This window comes from Aquarana catesbeiana, linkage group LG06, assembly GCF_042186555.1.
Source record: "Aquarana catesbeiana isolate 2022-GZ linkage group LG06, ASM4218655v1, whole genome shotgun sequence".
In the NCBI taxonomy this organism is placed as follows: domain Eukaryota; kingdom Metazoa; phylum Chordata; class Amphibia; order Anura; family Ranidae; genus Aquarana; species Aquarana catesbeiana.
This window is the reverse complement of record NC_133329.1, coordinates 260,843,843-260,863,124: the sequence shown is the minus strand read 5'-3', so window position 1 is coordinate 260,863,124 and position 19,282 is coordinate 260,843,843. Positions and strand designations below refer to the sequence as shown.

Genomic DNA, 19,282 nt, shown 5'->3' with positions numbered 1-19,282 from the left:
ACAAGGGCGCATCAGGGTGGTTAATTTATACCTGGGGTTCGTCAATCCCCACAAAAAAGATGAAAAAAGTTGGTTTAATTTTGTGAAAAAGGACATAGGAAGCCACTGGGGGGGGGGGGGGGGGGGGTGTCTAAATAAGAACACATTTTGGTATAATTTTCATTTTTAAAAGATTAATACGTACCAATAGAGACAGTGGTAAAGACTTCCATGCCTTCAATTTTAACCCAATATCTTCCAAAATTGGAGTCAAATTCAGGGAGATATATTCAGAAACTTGACGGGAAATTAAAACTCCTAAGTATTTAAAATTCTCCACCCACTGCAATGGAATATCATTAGAAGCCATACTATGGGCCTCCATATCTATTGGGAACAGCAAAGACTTGCTCCAATTTACCTTCAGCCCTGTGACCATTGAAAACGAGTCCAATAGCTTCAAAGCCCCTTGGACAGAGGGTCCAGCATCATTTAAAAATAATAGAAGGTCGTCTGCGTACAAGGCTACCCTCTTCTCCAACCAACCGATCCCCAATCCCTTAATATTAGGGGAGGTGCGTAAAACCTCCGCCACAGGCTCCATAGCAATAGCAAAGAGGGACGGAGAGAGAAGGCAACCCGGCCGAGTTCCCCTAAACAATGAAAAAGCAGTTAACAATCCTCCCCCCATCTTCACTGCAGGTGTTTGATTTCTATATAAGACCTGCAACCATTTTATAAACACAATTGGAAAGCCCATTCTGCGGAGTACTTCCCACAAAAAGGGCCACTCCAAAGTATCAAAAGCCTTCTCTATGTCTACGGAGGCAATAACCCTAGAACCTATATTAAGATGTAAGGCATGAATGTTGGTATATAATCTCCTCAAATTCACATTGGTAGTCCTACTAGACATGAATCCTGTCTGATCTGAGTCAATAATATTAGACAGCAGAGGTTGTAGTCACCTAGAGATAAGCTTTGTCAAGATCTTAAAATCTACATTCAAAAGTGCGATAGGCCTATATGAAGCACAAACAGATGGATCTTTTTGGGTAAAACTATATGAGCATGACTCATTGATTTCGGTAGGACACCTTCCCTCAAGCATTCAGAGTAAAGAGAAGCCAGAACAGGGGCTAAAAGCTCTCCATGAGCCTTATAAAATTCAATAGGAAGGCCACCTGGTCCCAGTGACTTCCCCAATGGGAAGGAGCCAATGACCAAAAGGACCTCCCCCGGTGTTATTAAATATACTAACATCTCCCTCTCATTATCCGTTAACCAAGCCAGTGCAACTGGATCCAGCCAAGCTGCCAATTATGTTGGCTGGAAGTCAGGGCACAACTAAGATGTATACAGTGTCTGATAAAATTGCCAAAAAGTCTCCATAATTATTGGGCTGTGTACAAACCATATCTCCAGGAGCGGTGTATATTTCTGATATCGGAACACTAGGTTGTTCATGTTTAGCCATCATGGCCAAAAACTACCATTAGGATCTCCCTGCTCAAAAAGCTTCTGTTTATTTTGGTATAAATCCAATCTTGTGGCCTCTGCCATATGTAAGTAAATTACCCGTTTGTCATGAAGTAAAGCATTAAAATTTGATTCTGAGGGATCCGTAGCATATCTTCTCTTCTATTATACATTTTAAAGCATCACTCCTTATTTCCCGAGCCTTAATAACCGCTTTAATAGCGGATATATCCTGTCCCCTTGTATAAGCCTTAAATGCGTCCCATGTTATTGCTAAAGTAGATGACCCTGCAATAATTTCCCAATACTCTGTTAAAAGGTTCAGAATTTTTTTACTCACATCTGGATGTGAAATCCAGTAAGTTCCCAATCTCCATTGCGCTGCATTACAAAAATAGTGCATGCAAAGTGTAAGCATAAGTGGAGCATGGTCAGATAACCTGCTCAGCAAGTATTTAACATCCACCATACCTGCTAATATCGCCGAGTTAACAAACGCTAGATCTATGCCGCAGGCGGTCGTATAAGAAGTTGAAAAACATGAGTATACTCTAGTTGATGAGTGTTTCCACCGCCAAGCTTCTACCAGATTTACCATCTTGGCCCAATTACTGAGTTCTCCCGAAAAATATTTAGGGGGGGTTGGTTTATCCAGAACAGGACCAAGTATAGTGTTAAAGTCTCCCATTATCAATAATTGAGCTGGATCATACAAAGATATCTTTTCTGTGATACTATACAACAAAGTCCCCACAAAAGGGGGCGGTATATACACACTAACAGCTATATATCTCTGACCCCACAGAAGAAACACAGCCAAAACATATTTACCCTGTGGGGTCAGAAAATATATCCTCCACCATACATGGCAATGATCTGCTAAGCAATATTGAAACCCCTCTAGAAAACTTGAAATATGTAGCATGATATGCTTTCTGTACCTAAGGCCTCTTAAGGGTCAGAAGCTTATTCCGTTAGATGAGTTTCTTGAAGTAGCACTATGTGTGGATAACTTTTCAGATATCTAAATAACAATGCTCTTTTAAATTTTGAATTAGACCACGAACATTCCATGACAGAATAGAAAAAACCTCTTGGTCACGTAACAATAAAGGGGTAGCAGTGATGGTTTCACAGTGCCAACATCCAAATATAAGCATACAAAAGAGAAGAATTCCCCTTGGGTAGGACTTTAGCGGCACTTGAGTAGGAATCACAATCAATTAAATAGAAAAATAATCATATATTTATTTAGAAAATACAAAGATAAAAACATGTATCATGGAGTGTACATATCAACCATAACTGATATCGCAAGTAGTTGAAGTGGATGGTGAATGAATTTGGATAAGTCTCTATGAGTTTGACACATCTTACCACTGGGATTTTTGCCCATTCCTCCTTGCAAAACTGCTCCAGCTCCTTCAAGTTGGATGGTTTGCGCTTGTGAACAGCAATCTAAGTATGACCACAGAATTTCTATTGAATTGAGGCCTGGGCTTTGACTAGGCCATTCCAACACATTCACATGTTTCCCCTTAAACCACTCAAGTGTTGCTTTAGCAGTGTGTTTGGGGTCATTGTCCTGCTGGAAGATGAACCTCCGTCCTAGCCTCAAATCACACACAGAGTGGTAAAGGTTTTGCTCAAGAATATCCCTGTATTTACCATCCATCCATCTTTCCCTAAACTCTGACCAGTTTTCCAGTCCCAACTGCTGAAAAACATCCCCACAGCATGATGCTGCCACCACCATGTTTCACTGTGGGGATGGTGTTCCTTGGGTGATGTGATGTGCTGGGTTTGCGCCAGACATAGCGTTTTCTTTGATGGCCAAAAAGTTTAATTTTAGTCTCACCAGACCAGAGCACCTTCCTCCGTACATTTTGGGAGTCTCCCACATGCCTTTTCGCCAACTCAAAACGTGCCATTTTGTTTTTTGCTGAAAGTAATGGCTTTCTTTTGGCCACTCTGCCATAAATCCCAGCGCTATGGAGCGTACGGCTTATTGTCGTCTTATATACAGATACTCCAGTCTCTGCTGTGGAACTCTGCAGCTCTTCCAGGGTTACCGTAGGTCTCTGTGCTGCCTCTCTAATTAATGCCCTCCTTGCCCGGTCAATGAGTTTTGGTGTGCGGCTGTCTCTTAGCAGGTTTGCTGTTGTGCCATGTTCTTTCCATTTGGTTATGACAGATTTGATGGTGCTCCTAGGTATCATCAAAGATTTGGATATTTTTTTATAACCTAACCCTGACTTGTACTTCTCAACAACATTGTCCCCTACTTGTTTGGAGAGTTCCTTGATCTTCATGGCAGTGTTTGGTTAGTGGTGCCTCTTGCTTAGGTGTTGCAGCCTCTGGGGCCTTTCAAAAAGATGTGTATATGTAATGACAGATCATGTGACACTTAGATTGCACACAGGTGGACATCATTTCACTAATTATGTGACTTCTGAAGGTAATTGGTTGCACCAGAGCTTTTTATGGGCTTCATAACAAAGGGGGTGAATACATACACACATGCCAATTATCAGTTTTTTATTTCTGAAAAATAGTTTTATGTATATATTTTTGTAATTTTACTTCATCAACTTAGACTATTGTATTCTGATCCATCACATATAATCCAGATTAAAAAAACATTGAACTAAAGGCTGTAATGTAACAAAATAGGTAAAAAGCCAAGGGGGAGAATACTTTTGCAAGGCACTGTAATTCCTGCACTGTCCCTACTCCTCAGAAAACTTTTCCTGTCTCTAAGCACTCTCCCTGCCAGACCGGGAACCTTGCCCTAAGCTAACCACTCGAATAAATCGTGCCAAGCCCGGGAGTTGGAGTTTTAAATAGACTCTGTCTGACCCAAGATGGCCACCAGTCACATGGGGTGCCCACATCCTATCGGATAGCCGTTCCCTTTTGAATGAGGAAATCATAGAGGAGCTAAGTTCTCCCGACTTTCTCCCCCAACTGCATTGTCATTGCAACCAAACTCCACTGGCAGTGGAAAATACACATTGCACCCAGCTACAACCCAATAAGCCAACCATGCCTGCGCATGAACCTCCCATAAATTTTAATGTTCTTCAAGTGTCTATAGTGCAGGAGTACATCCACATTCAAGTCTATAGGTAATTACTGCAAAGGGACTATCAGCACAGTAAAAATGTTGGGCCTGTTTCTGTGAACAGCCAAGGAGGCCACTGTTAAACACTTGAGTTGGGGCTATTGAGGGTGTACTTATTTAGTTATTATTTGCTCCCATTTGATCTGTTAAATATAAAATTGAAAGTATTTTGTTATATCTGTTTGGTAAGTGCAACATTTGTTGCTCATGTCAGAAATTCAGAGCTGTTCTGTGTCTACTACACATTTCCTGTGTTATCTCAAATAGCCATTATTTTTTTTCAAATGGCCTCCTATTTTTTTTTACTTTTGACTACAGAATGATTAACCTTTATGTTGTAGCCATCTGAAAGTAGGAATGGTTGAGTAGTTTGTCAATGGTTTAGTAGCTGAGTGCAATTCTGGCAGATCAACTAATGTACTGCATATGTATTTTTTTTTTTACATCTGCTTTAAATTTACACATAACCTTTCTGAGTTGCATTGCTGTATGTGATATAGAAATATTATGCATTTTTGAAGCGTATAACAAAAAGCATTGCTTACCTGATTTTGAAAGGCGGCACAAAAGGCAACAGGAAATTTCAAGGGTATCAGTGCTATGCCTCGTTTTATCCAGGGGTTCCCTTTGTTGAACTGTTTTATAGCTTCCCTCCTGGTGTGGTATGCCGAACTTTCCATACAGCTCTCCCAGCATCTCGTCAGATTGGTAGTATCAAACACCTGCTTGTAAGGGGTGGTAATGACTTTCCTGTACATGTTCAGCTCTCTGACCTAAAATACATAGAAAAAGCTGTATATTAAAAAAAAATAAAGTCTATTATCATTAAAGAAATAGACATATCTTAAACAGAACTCAAGAAATCCAGTCTAAGAGTGGACTTGTAGGTCCTTCTTAGACCCCTTTCACACTGGGGCGGTTTGCAGGCGCTATTGCTCTAAAAATAGCGCCTGCAAACCGGCCCGAAACAGCCGCTGCTGTGTCTCCAGTGTGAAAGCCCGAGGGCTTTCACACTGGAGCGGTGCGCTAGCAGGATGGGAGAAAAAGTCCTGTTAGCTGCATCTTCGGAGTAGTGAAGGAGCGGTGTATACACCGCTCCTGCCCATTGAAATCAATGGGGCAGCGCGGCTAAACTGCCGCCAAAGCGCCTCTGCAGAGGCACTTTGTGGTGGTTTTTAACCCTTTCTTGGCCGCTAGCGGGGGGGTAAAACTGCCCCCGCTAGCGGCCAAATACCGCCGCTATAACGACGGTAAAGCGCCGCTAATAATAGCAGCGCTTTACCGCCGATGCACCTCCCGCCCCAGTGTGAAAGGGGCCTTAGTGTAGCCAAGTCCTGGGTCCCCTTTGGTCTAATGAGAGCCTCCAGAGTTAAGGATAGCTGACATCCTTCTATGTAGAGTGGGTTATGAGGCATGATGAGTGTAATGCAAGGTAGATTCATGGGCACCAGACACTTCTTGAATGCAAAGAGATTTATTGTCTCTTAAACAGAACTGTGGGAGAGAGGGTTTAGGGCCAAGACACCCTTAAGTGGTTGCAATGTTAATTGGCAGACTCCGAAACTTCTATAGGTAGACAGCCATGTAGGGAAAGGCATCCAGCCGGACACCACATCTGCATGTGTAGACACAGTATCTCCTATGGCAACAATCTTGAACAGTTTATAACAAAGGTTACAGTGAACGCTTTCACTTCCTCTACAATCTCCTCTTGCAGATCTTCACTCAACTGAGCTCCCAGTCTCTCTCACTAGACTTGCTGATCCACTGCCACTGGATCCTCTGAGCTCTTCCAATCTTCTCACTCAGTATCTTCCTCAAGCGTCACCCCCGCTTCCCTACTGGGTCCCTAGCTTGGCATTCAAGATACTCCTCAAGCGTCACCCCACTGGCCTGCTCGGTCCCTGGCTTGGCACACAAGGCTGTTCTGCAAGCATCACCTCCACTGGCTGGGTCCCTGGCTTGACACCTGCTGAAGTTTCCCAATTCTTCACCGTTCCCGGTTGGTGAGAGCACTGCTCTGATACTTGCTTCAGCTACTCACTGTGGTCCCTGATAATAGGGTGGATGGTCCCTTAGTGACGACAGCTTCCCTTCTACCTCTGACCATGACAGGTTCTCTGGCCGGCAGAACCGTCACTTCTGGTTGGACTGCAAGCCGCAATCCCAACCCTATGCTGCTCCCTTACTTCTGAATAGGCCCTCAGACAGCCTAGCAGCCAGATGTCCCCAGGATAGGCTCAGGCTCTGGCCAAGCAGCCCGGGACAGCACAACACAAGTCCACCCAGACAGCTGTCTAGGTGGCACAGAACCCCGATCACCTGACCCCACCCAAATAAATAGGCTCTCCCAGCATGCCAAGAGACCCAAGAAGATCCCTGCCACTGGCTGAGATACCCCATCTATTCCTAATCTGTCCTTGAATGCCCTTGTCTTATCTAATGCCACCAGATACCCGGCCATCTGGTGACAGAACAGATAAGTGCAGCAATTCCATAATTGGGTGGAATCAATTGATTCCCTATCAATTGGCCAAGGCAACTATACCTGGCAGGTAAATTTACTAGCAACCCTGCCTAAACATCATGGTGCTAAATCAGGTATAGTAATTATTTACTGTGGTAGCGTCACAGTCAACAAGCTTCTTAAAGTGGAACTCCAGACAAAACCTTTATCTTGTTATGAATAAAGTGGGAAAGGGAAACTTTTGTCAGTTTTTTTATTTCGGTTTGTCTTATCATTGGGGAGATCTTCCCTTACCTCCCAAGAAAAAATCTTCCTAAAGAAAGAAAGGAAAACCTCACCTTTCACAGTGAGAGAAAATGTATCCCTCTTAGGAAATGTCTCTTGTCTTGTTTGAGAGACGACTCTAGTCTAAATGATCAGTTTTGCCTTCACAACCAGATTTGGTGACAGCTGTCACCAGAAAGGGAAGTGAAGGTGACTCAACATTGACACACAGACAGCAAGAGCTCCATGCTAATGGAAACACCAATCATCTTATACATGAATCTCCTAGTGAGCCATGTGTTCAGCCTGCAGGGATGTGCTCCCCCTAAAGGCATTTGAGGTGGCTGCCTCAGAGACACAGTGTGGGGTGGCAGTGAGGCTAGGGTGTTCATGAGCAACTCCATCCTCTGTGCATCTCAGTAAAACTGAGACTGGTAAAACCACAGACTCTCTGCCCAGTCACTTCTTTTATTACACAGGCAGGTGCAGTGGCGAGACTATTCAATGACGCATGCTCCTGGCACCCAACATTTCATAGAATACATATGCAGATAAAGATGTCTGACCTAACTCTGACTTTCTTGATCTGCATACTTGTGCAAGGTCAGGTTAAAAACCAAAGAGTAAGTACCTCAGGAATGCAAAGAACAACATTAATACAAGAACAACTTTTTATTAAAACTATTCCAAGTTTTTGGATGAAGTTTTTTTATAGAGTGCCCAAGGTCTCTAAATAATATATGAAATTTTTTTTTTTGAACAATCAATCAGTCCTTAAAGTGTATCTAAACCCAAAATAAAAAAAACACTGCAGCTTACAAGTCCTTACACGTTGTAAGAGAACTGTCAGGATGCGCTCGGCACGCACACGTGCGCATGCGCGCATTCACGGGCATCGGCAGATTTCCTTGCGCAGGAACACACATCTGACCACAATTGGCACCTGACAGCCTATTTAAGGGTTGCTCTGATTTCTGACAGGTGCTGCTTGATCTTCAGCTGTGTCCTGAGATTCTGAAACCCTGTTTGTTTGACTTGACTTCCTGTTGCTGAAACCCTGGCCTTCCTGACCCTGATTCTGGACTCTGATTACTGGTTCATGATCCTGGCTTCCTGTTTGACCTTGCTCCTGTTTATACCTTGGTACCTCGCTGCCCGCCCGTTACTGAACCCAGCTTACCTGATGACCTCGCTCCTGTCTCCTGTTTGGCTCCACGCTGTTTCCGAGTACCTGTGCTGGCCGTCCATCCTCTCAGCTGTGCTGGTTCCAGCTCTTCACCAGAAACCCTGCCTGCACTTCCCAGTCTGCAACACTTCCGGCAAGTTCTGCACGCAGCATTCACAGGCACTCGTGTTCCTCCTGATCCTTCCCACCATCTGTTCCATCTCCAGTGGGGCTTGGATTGGAGATACAAGAAAGGCTGACCTCATCATTTCAGACTCCTACCAGGTACATGACACGTGGTGGTTGCATTCGTTTTTGCACTTTCACATAGACTGATTTCTCTACTATATCCATGGAGGTAGCCATGGTTATCTTCCTTTGTTTATTTCCATTACATGGTAAACGATTGAACTACATGCAGTCCCTGATTTACAAACATGCAACGTACATACCACTCATACTTACAGAGGGAGATAACAGGAAGTGAGAAGAAATCTACCCCTAAAAAGGGAAATTCACTCCTGTAATGCCCTGTATACACGATAGGATTTTCCGACAGAAAATGTTCGATGGGAGCTTGTTGTCGGAAATTCCGACCGTGTGTAGGCTCCATCGGACATTTTTCATTGGAATTTCTGACACACAAAATTTGAGATCTGGATCTCAAATTTTCCGACAAAAAAAAAAAATCCGTTGTCGGAAAATTCTGATTGTGTGTACATAATTCTGACGCATAAAATTCCACACATGCTCGGAATCAAACAGAAGAGCTGCACTGGCTATTGAACTTCATTTTTCTTGGCTCGTCGTACGTTTTGTACGTCAACGTGTTCTTGATGTTCGGAATTTCCAACAAGATTTGTGTGACTGTGTGTATGCAAGACAAGTTTGAGTCAACATCCGTCGGAAAAAAAACATGGATTTTGTTGTCGGAAAATTCTATCGTGTGTACAGGGCATTAGAGTTATCATGGGAAAAAGGTGTCTCCACTGAAGCTTTATCACCAATCCTTGCCTCCACAACAACCCCAAATATTCAAAATCCAATTGTCACAGGGACAGAAAGTGAGGTGAAATCTTCTGAACAGGGGCACAGACAGCAAAACAAATGTTTGCTATCCAAAAAACGTAAACATATTTTTTTTGGCTGAAATTAAAAATGTACCTGTTCCAAATTACATACAAATTCAATTCAAGAACAAACCTATAGAATCCATCTTGTTTGTAACCCGGGGACTTTACAAAAGAAAGATATGATTGTTTTTGCAGTTTTGTATTCCATAGGAAGTGACAGGGACACTGCATTTCTGGCACAATCAATAGGCATCTTCTGAGAATGCTCTGAACTCAAACAATTAAATTGAATGCAGTCAGTCCTAAAGACTGTCAAGCTGTAATATATTACATTTGTGCTTTTTAGTTTGGATACACATTTGTATGCCTGTATTTCTTTTTTGTGTTCCTGCGTACTACTGCAGTGGTTGCAGGCTTGTTTGCATACTAAATATGCAGTTATCATCAGATAGTCTTGGCATACTATAGTCTCATAAATTAGGTTGGGTAAATGGGGTGTCAAGACCTGTAACATGGGCAGGTGTATCACAGTAAATAGTAGTCAGATGTTTGCATTGTACAGAATTTGAAAATTGTGTAGCTTTTTTTTTTTCTTTTCTCTGCACATCTACCCTCATAACACGCAAGACTGCCAATTCTATTATGGAATGGGATTATATTAATAGGCACAACAAACTATTGACCAATACATATGACATGTACATGCAAATATCACTTACCCGATGAGCTGGTAAATTGCACCCAGCAGCAACTTCATCAATCCATACTTCTGTGACAAGAGCACACTGTGGAAACCCAAACCCTCGAAATGATATATTGGATGGCAGATTGGTCCTGCATACTCTTCCTATGCATCTCAGATTAGGGATATAGTAAGAAACATCTGTCTGAAGCACTGAAATCTCCATTATCTAAATAAAGTAATAAAAAATATCATGCAGGCAATGAGTGTGTTTAACAAACAGAACAATTATTAAAAACATGAAGGAGGGGGCCGAAATTCCGTTTCTGCCTCTGGTGCTAGAGAGGGTCAGCTGTGGGTCTAGTTAAAGGGGACACTGGCTGGTGTTCTGAAGAGCTTTGTCCATCTTATACTCTGCTTAAAGACACTCTGCTCTTGTGGCTCTAAGAAAGGAGTTTACAGTTAACTACTACTAATACTACTACCTTAAAGCTGAAGTCTACTGTTTGCTACAAGCACAGATTTTATATTATAGCTTGTCCAGAAAGAATACCTAAGTCCTCAAGTTTTATATAGTTCCTGTTTTTTATTTTTTGCAGTATCCCACTCAATTCCCTTACCCTATCCGAGTTCTCCAAAAATAAAACAAAACACCCCCATTAAAGATCGTGTGAATGAACCTGTGTGCCTGGCTGCAGGGCAAAGCATTTTGGGGAACACACACACACATATACATACATAATCTCACAAAAGTAAATACACCCCTGACATTTTTGTATATATTTTATCATATCTTTTCATGTGACAACACTGAAGAAATTATACTTTGCTACAATGTAAAGTAGTGAGTGTACAGCTTGTATAACAGTATAAATTTACTGTCCCCTCAAAACAACACACACAGCCATTAATGTATAAACTGCTGGCAACAAAAGTGAGTACACCCCTAAGTAAAAATGTCCAAATTGGGCCCAAAGTGTCAATATTTTGTGTGAGCACCATTTTTTTCCAGCATTGCTTTAACCCTCTTGAGCATGGAGTTCACCATAGCTTCACAGGTTGCCACTGGAGTCCTCTTCCACTCCTCCATGACGACATCACAGAGTTGGTGGATGTTAGAGACCTTACGCTCCTCCACCTTTCCTTTAAGTATGCCCCACAGATGCTCAATAGGGTTTATGTCTGGAGACATGCTTGGCCAGTCCATAACCTTTACCCTCGCTGCTTTAGCAAGGCAGTGGTCGTTTTGGAGGTGTGTTTGGGGTTGTTATGTTGGAATACTGCCCTGTTACCCAGTCTCTGAAGGAAGGGGTTCATGCTCTGCTTCAGTATGTCACAGTACATGTTGGCATTCATGGTTCCCTCAATGAACTGTAGTTTCCCAGTGCCGGCAGCACTCATGCAGCCCCAGACCATGACACTCCCACCACCATGCTTGACTGTAGGCAAGACACACTTGTCTTTGTACTCCTCACCTGGTTGCCGCCACACGCTTGACACCATCTGAACCAAATACGTTTATCTTGGTCTTATCAGACCACAGGACATGGTTCTAGTAATCCATGTCCTTAGTCTGCTTGTCTTCAGCAAACTGACTGTTTGTGGGCTTTCTTGTTCCATCATATTTACAAGAGACATCCTTCTGGGAGGACAGCCATGCAGACCAACTTGATACAGTGTACTGCATATGGTCTGAGCACTGACAGGCTAACCCCCCGCCCCTTCAACCTCTGCAGCAATGATGGCAGCATTTATATGTCTATTTCCCAAAGACAACCTCTGGATATGACGCTGAACATGTGCACTCAACTTCTTTGGTCGACCATGGCGAGGCCTGTTCTGAGTGCAACCTGTCCTGTTAAACCGCTGTATGGTCTTGGGCACCATACTGCAGCTGAGTTTCAGGGTCTTAGCAATCTTCTTATAGTCTAGGCCATCTTTATGTAGAGCAACAATTCTTTTTTTCAGATCCTCAGAGAGTTCTTTGCCATGAGGTGCCATGTTCAACTTCCAGTGACCAGTATGAGAGAGTGAGAGCAATAACACCAAATTTAACACACCTGCTCCCCATTCACACCTGAGACCTTGTAACACTAACGAGTCATATGACACCGGGGAGGGAAAATGACTAATTGCGCCTAATTTGGAAATTTTCACTTAGGGGTATACTCACTTTTGTTGCCAGCCATTAAGACATTAATGGCTGTGTTAAATTATTTTTAGGGGATAGCAAATTTACACTGTTATACAAGCTGTATAATATATATTATACAAGATATATATTTTTTTTCACACACCCACATACACACACGCACGATGGATAATTTTAGTTCAGCTTTAAAGCAATTTTAGTGCGGCTTCCTCATTTGATATATATGCTCTTCTATGTGGTTTTTGTTTTAAATGAAGAGATTTGAAGCATAGGGACCATTACTGCAATCAACCTATCTCACGCTTTAAGAACTATTGAGATATTAGTCACACAGGAACTATACGGTTGCCACCACAGCTGATTTGTAGATTTCCATTGTGAGGAGGAGCGGTAAAGTACAGATATTGTGTAGAACTACAGAAAGCAGAGCCTGAGAATGTAATGAACAAATATTTCTTAGTTGGAGCTACAAGAGGAAGATGGTTCAGAACAGGTGTCAAAAAAGTGGTGATGCTTATTTCTAATGCAAGTTGAAAAGGAAAAAGACAGCCAAAATGTCTTTTGGCAAATAAACAGTTCCTGTATATGTGCTGAAAATGTATAGTGCGCTGTTTGGCTGGAATTGCCCTTAATATTGCCAGAAATTTAAAATATCGTACAGAGGTGTAACAGTGGTTAAGGCTTACAAATATAGATTCTACCCCCGAACATCCACCATTGCTGTATAAATTGACATCAGCTGCTACGATTTTGCCATCATTCATATATCCCACCTGAAAAAAGAATTCTGAATTAGCGTTTTCCTTGAAGCTACAATGTGATATTTTAAAGAGGATGATTTACAGTATATGAATCTTCATTTTTCTATACAGAACTCACCTTATATTTTCCAAGATAGGGATGTCGTCCTCCAGTTATAAGCATGTCTTCACTACGCTCTAGAATGCAGCGAACGGGATGTTTGATCCTAAAAAATAAGAATGCAATGGATCTTTTAAGTCAGTCTGGAGTTGTTCTTAAGCATAATAGAGCCTTACATGTGTTGTAAATTCTATCAGTTTACCAAAGCAGTCGATTTTGGAGTTGAGGTTGTTGTAGTTTTACTTTATGGTACAGATAGTTTAGGCTTTGATACAGAGTAGGGAGCAGGTTTAGGTTTGCCACTACCATGGGTTTGGCAATTCCTTGGGATATACATATATTTATATATTTGCCATGGGCGGGACAGTGGTGTAGTGGTTAGCACTCTCACCTAGCAGTAAAAAGGGTCACTGGTTCGAATCCCAACCAGGACACTACCTGCCTGGAGTTTGCATGTTCTTCCTGTGCTTGCGTGGGTTTCCTCCGGGTACTCCGGTTTCCTCCCACACTCCAAAGACATGCTGGTAGGTTAATTGGCTTCTGTCCAAAATTGGCCCTAGTATATGAATGTAAGTTAGAAACCTTGGATTGTGGGCTCCTTGAGGGTCGGGACCAATGTGAGTGTGCGATGTATTGGTGGTATGGGTACCTTAAATAAATAGGGATAATTGTAGACATACACACACACCCACACTTACTCAGGATGGACTGGTGTCTTTATTCAACCTTACTAACTATGTATCTATGTAACTGTGTACAAAGCTTGCATATTGCGAACGTTTGGTAAAAATAATTGATGGTTCACAGCCAGATATAAGGCACAATCTATAATGTGTAAATAGCTTTGTCCTGTTCAGCTGAGTCAAAAGAGCCATACATTTAAAGGGATGGATAAACCACCTCTCTATAGAAAGATTGGCCCCACAAAACCATGTTCAGTGTATGTTGGAGCTGTTAGAGCATGCTAGAGAGTGTATGTTGGAACGGTTACGGATAGTTGTGACGGGAGTCACTTTGGGTGGAAGGCTTGTGGAACCCAGCTTACCTTGGAGAGCTCTGGAAACTCTGTGTCCATCTCCCCCGACCCCTCCTGTGTGTAAATCACCCTGTGTCCATTAGGGGCACAGGGTGACCGAGAACCCCAGTCTGATCTGTGCTAGTCAGACTCACTGTACAGCCACACTGGAATGTTGTATATATGTATATATTGTGTGCTGTCTCATGCTGTTGTGGACTGTTTGCTGGGATTGTTTGGTGTGTGGCTGTGTCCCATTGTTCTGTTGTGTCTGTCTGCCTTAGGAGAAATGTATTATGGGATGGATGTTTTGTATTTGTGTTCCTGGCATGTGGACTGGGGGCAGGGTGGAGAGGGGAGTGGCGAATTCCTCCAACAACTCTCCCTGCTGATTGGACAGTTTACCCTGTCCTGAATCAAAGGGAGGGGAGAGTTGTTCCCTGAGAGTATATCTGTGTTTGAATAAACAGTTTGATGTTTTTTACCCTACACTGAGTTACGGCTAATGACTAGGTGAGCTAAAGGGTCTTGGGTAGTGCTGGTTCTAGTCTGGACAAAGGAAGCATTTACGGCGGACATAGTCCTGTTGAGGACGGGGGTCCGTCACAAAAGTTTTTTATTTTTATTTTGTCATTTGTACATGTCCCTCATGCCAGTGCCCAGCTTCTCATGCCTTGTGTTTGACAAAAGCTTGTTCATCAGCCCCACAAATGGCAAAAATTGAATAACAAGATTTGCCCCTATAGAATTTAATAGGGTTTGCTTCAAAATGTATGAGCAAGATTTGCGAACCATGACCAAGCAGATTTGCTTATTCCTGAGCATTTAAACAAGTGTTTACATGGGAGGGTTAGTTCAAGGGTTACAGGGAGGCTTAGTGAGAGTGAGTGTTGGGGTTAGAGGGCGATTTATTGTGAGAGTGAGCATTGGGGTTTTAATAAAGGGATAGTGTAAGTGTTGGGGTTACAGGAAGGGTTAGTGTTAGTGGGGTTGCAGGAAGAATAGAAGGACTACTAGAGTGGAAAAGGGTAGAGAAGGTATGGAGCTAGGTGGATTGAACTGCTATAGCAGTAAAAACCCAACAGGAGTTCTAATCCTTCCCCACGCTACCCAAAACTAGAAGAAATCAATTTTGGGTTTACATACACTTTCATAAAGGATTTCTAGAGCTTTTTTAAGAGAGGACACCAGAAGATGTTTATTTTTAGACACTCTGTTTCAGTAAAATTCTAGCTGGGAGCCCTCCAGAGATGGATATAGTGAGAGGGATAAGTTACTGCACTCACTCGTTCACTTCTGTATTTAAATTTTAGCTTTGAGAACTCTGCTTTCAATAGGCTTTTTACAACAGGGATTTGGGCGGGGGACTTTGAAGTAGGGATCCATAATCAATATTCATGGTCAGAAAATTATCTGAATTGACTCACCATAATGGAGATAAGTGACACTTACTTCTTAGCTGCCACAGCTGCGATTGCTGCTATGTAGGCTGTTTTCACAATCTTTCCACCAAACGCTCCACCAATCCTTTTCACATGGCAACTGACGCGATTAGAGGGTATGCCTAAAGCTTTTGCTACAAGGCTCTATAGAAGAAAAATACATTTATGAATACCAAAACATTTTTTTTTCAAAAATGTTTTAGCTTGGGACATCTAGGCCAAAAGAAAGTGATTTATTCATATTTCAATTGCAGTCATAAACAAGGGACATTAATTAACTTAAAGCGGAGCGCCGCCGAAAAATTTTTTTTTAAAAGTCAGCAGCTACAAATGCTGCAGCTGTTGACTTTTAAAACATGGACACTTACCTGTCCAGGGCGCCCGCGATGTCGGCACCCGAGGCCGAAGCGTCTCTCCGTCCTCGGGTGCTGCCGCCTCCATCTTCGGTAAGGGAATCAGGAAGTGAAGCCGTGCGGCTTCACTTCCCGGTTCCCTACTGCGCATGCGCGAGTCGTGCAGCGCAATACGGATGGTCCCTGCTGCCTCTGGGACCCGTGTGTTTCCCAGCAGGCAGCGGGGAGGGAGCAGGAAGTGGCGTAAATAACCGCAGATTCTGCGGCTATCTATGCCGGAAGTGGGTACAGATACCTGTAATATACAGGTATCTGTACCCCCCTCCCCCCTGAAAGGTGCCAACTGTGTCACCGGAGGGGGGGAGGAATCTGATGAGTGGAAGTTCCACTTTTGGGTGGAACTCCACTTTAAGTAAAAACAAATAATTTAGTAGTATTTTAAAATGCAACTCCATGCAAGCAGTCAAATACACAGCTCAAATAATCCTATATGTAATTTATCTGCCAAAGTTTTTAATTTAGGATAGCATTTCTTGTGATATACATACACCTCTGCTAGCCAGGTCCCTCTACTTCTTGGATTAGCATTAATAATTCCAAAATCAGCTTCCTGCTCTTTGGAAAGAGGTAGTGACATTGATTCATCTTCAAATGAAGTAGGTTTGAGGAGGAGCGGTAACATACGAACGATGATGCTTACAATTTGTTATGTTAATTAGCACAGGATGTTAAAATTATATAACGGTACTTATGTAAATTCTCTTGTGGAGACAGACATTTTAGAATATGACCAAGAGACTTTTACCTTTTTATATATTTTGTTATTTGTACTGTGGGAAAACCAATGTGAAAATAAAACCCCATGCAGTCAAGATGAACTATCTGTACTGCAAAGAATCAGTACAATTACTCCTCCATTACGGAGGCCTTTAGCCTGCAATGATTTCAAATTACATACTATCAGGACAGCTTGCGCTCGTATATTTTGGACATGTTGCTCTGGTCTATTTTGTTTTAAATGGGAGCTCTAAAGTCACGTTTTTTTAAATTAAACCACCAACTCATGCCATTATTATTATTGAGATTCTTTCTTACTCCACTCAGAGCCTTTTATGGCACTGATCCTTTATGACTGACATAAAACCCAGAAATAAAGGCCACCAAATAAAGAATCAAACCCCCTGCTATAGATCTACTCTAAACTTGATTGACAGGTTAAGGAGTTTGAAGAAACACTTTGTGCTGCTTCTTGCTTCTCTGCTCCTCTTGTGTGGGTCCTGGGTGGTCCAAAACGAAGCACTAAATTACAACTAAACTCTGGGATACTGGTTTGTACATTTTTCTAATAGTTATCTGTAATCATCACTGGTGTGTACCAATATTAGCGAATGCATAGTAGTTTAAAGCTGAACTTCAGGATGAGCAAATATTGTCTAAAATACAAGAGGTGTATATTCTTACTTGAATCCTGGGTGTGATTTGTATATTTCTTCCAGATCTGTGCACTAATCCAGTGTGAAAGTTTGCCGTAGAGATTCCTCTAAGACCGTGGGCAGGGCGACTAGTCTTGTCTCTGCCCCCTCCTGAAATTTTCTGTTGGCAGCCTGTATTGGGTGGGCCTGTTGGGTCCCCCTCACAGCTCTGCTCTCTGAACAGGCTATGTACATCAAAGTGATGCTTTCACTGCTGCCTTTAAAAGGTAATATCTGGGTTTGTAAAAGCATTTGGTGCACACAAAGAAGATTTATATTATTTGTGGCTTTTAGGTAAATATTTGAATAAAAGTGTTTGTTCCTTTGTTTAGCTTTATTGGGTATGAAATGGCTGTTTGATGAAGGTTGGATGCTTAAGGTTCTAAAAGGTAGAATAATGTGCACTTTGGCATAATAACCACACTAAAGCCTCATGGAAAGTGCTGGATTCATGTGTACCCATCTACAATTTGCAGTAGACAATGGACTGAAAATCAATAAAACCAATCAATAATTGCACTATTACAAACTTATATAAGTGGTAGCTGCCAGCATGAAACAATGTGGTAAGCAACGTGCAAATAGAAAAAAATAGAAAACACACGCAGCGCTAGAATTATGCATTTACATATTCAACACATATTAATAAAAAAGTGCTAGAAACATAAAAGATATCTATTAAGTGATATGTATGTTTGTATAACACATAAACAAATTAAAATAAAAGTCCATAGAGATGTGGTACATCATATGTTAATTAACAACACATGGGGGTTCCAAGGCATAGATGGTGCCACAACTTCACATGGGGTGGAGACTGGAACCAACTTTGTATGGGGACACTTCACACTTGAATCATCTGCGTGCTCAAAGAAGACTATGAATGGTAAAAATGGGTATCCTTACCAGAACAGGTGGACACAGTCACCGTACGGTGGAGTGTCATAAAGACTTGAGGGATCCAATGATCCCAAGGATATCTGGCTGTAGAGGTCCTGGCGAGGAGTCATGTCCAAGTCCGCCGTCACCGTTCAAGGGTGTGGAAATTCTCGATCAGGATGTCGGTCAGGATACCTCTCTCAGATAGACGGAGTGTGTGAAGAAAAAATGGCTAGGGCTCAGCAGGGTCCCATTCATGAAAGGAGACAAGAGTAAAAAAATCTCCACATAGGGCATGAATCAATTAAATAAGAGGCTTTTATTGAAAAGCTGGAAAAAGTGCTACAGCGCACTCCAAAGTATAAAACGTGATCACAAAGAGGTTAAAAAATAAGATAAAATCGCATGATAACAAGGCATTTATAAGCATTAGCAACCCGACATGTTTCGGACCATCGTCCTTCTACTGGGGCATAAACCTGAATGCCTGTACCACGCTCATATATACACAAGAATAATTATACCAAATGCCAGTCAGCTGTGTGGAACATGGATAATTGCATGGCATTTATAGGCATTAGCAACCCGACATGTTTCGGACCATCGTCCTTCTACTGGGGCATAAACCTGAATGCCTGTACCACGCTCATATATACACAAGAATAATTATACCAAATGCCAGTCAGCTGTGTGGAACATGGATAATTGCATGGGTAATTACATGGGAATACTTGACAGATGTATTAAGCAGTCACTCTGTGTTTGACTTAATGCAGAACCTACATTGCTGACAGTGCAGACTCTGTATTACATAGTTGACCAATCACGCTACTCTATACAGAGTCACGTGATCTACATAGTTGGGGCTGCAAGTT

The 19,282-nt window shown here is 42.2% G+C and overlaps 1 protein-coding gene across 1 annotated transcript in view; it reads right to left on the bottom strand.

Annotated features, from left to right (window-relative positions):
* LOC141146729 (aldehyde oxidase-like) overlaps nt 1-19,282 on the bottom strand; it is a 433,392-nt gene that overhangs the window by 149,252 nt on the left and 264,858 nt on the right. The window contains exons 22-26 of the mRNA XM_073633239.1: nt 15,714-15,847; nt 13,265-13,352; nt 13,072-13,158; nt 10,271-10,462; nt 5,128-5,355 (exon numbers count right to left, since the gene is read on the bottom strand). Of these exons, the coding sequence (XP_073489340.1) occupies nt 5,128-5,355; nt 10,271-10,462; nt 13,072-13,158; nt 13,265-13,352; nt 15,714-15,847 (729 nt within the window). The remainder of the gene's footprint in view (nt 1-5,127; nt 5,356-10,270; nt 10,463-13,071; nt 13,159-13,264; nt 13,353-15,713; nt 15,848-19,282) is intronic.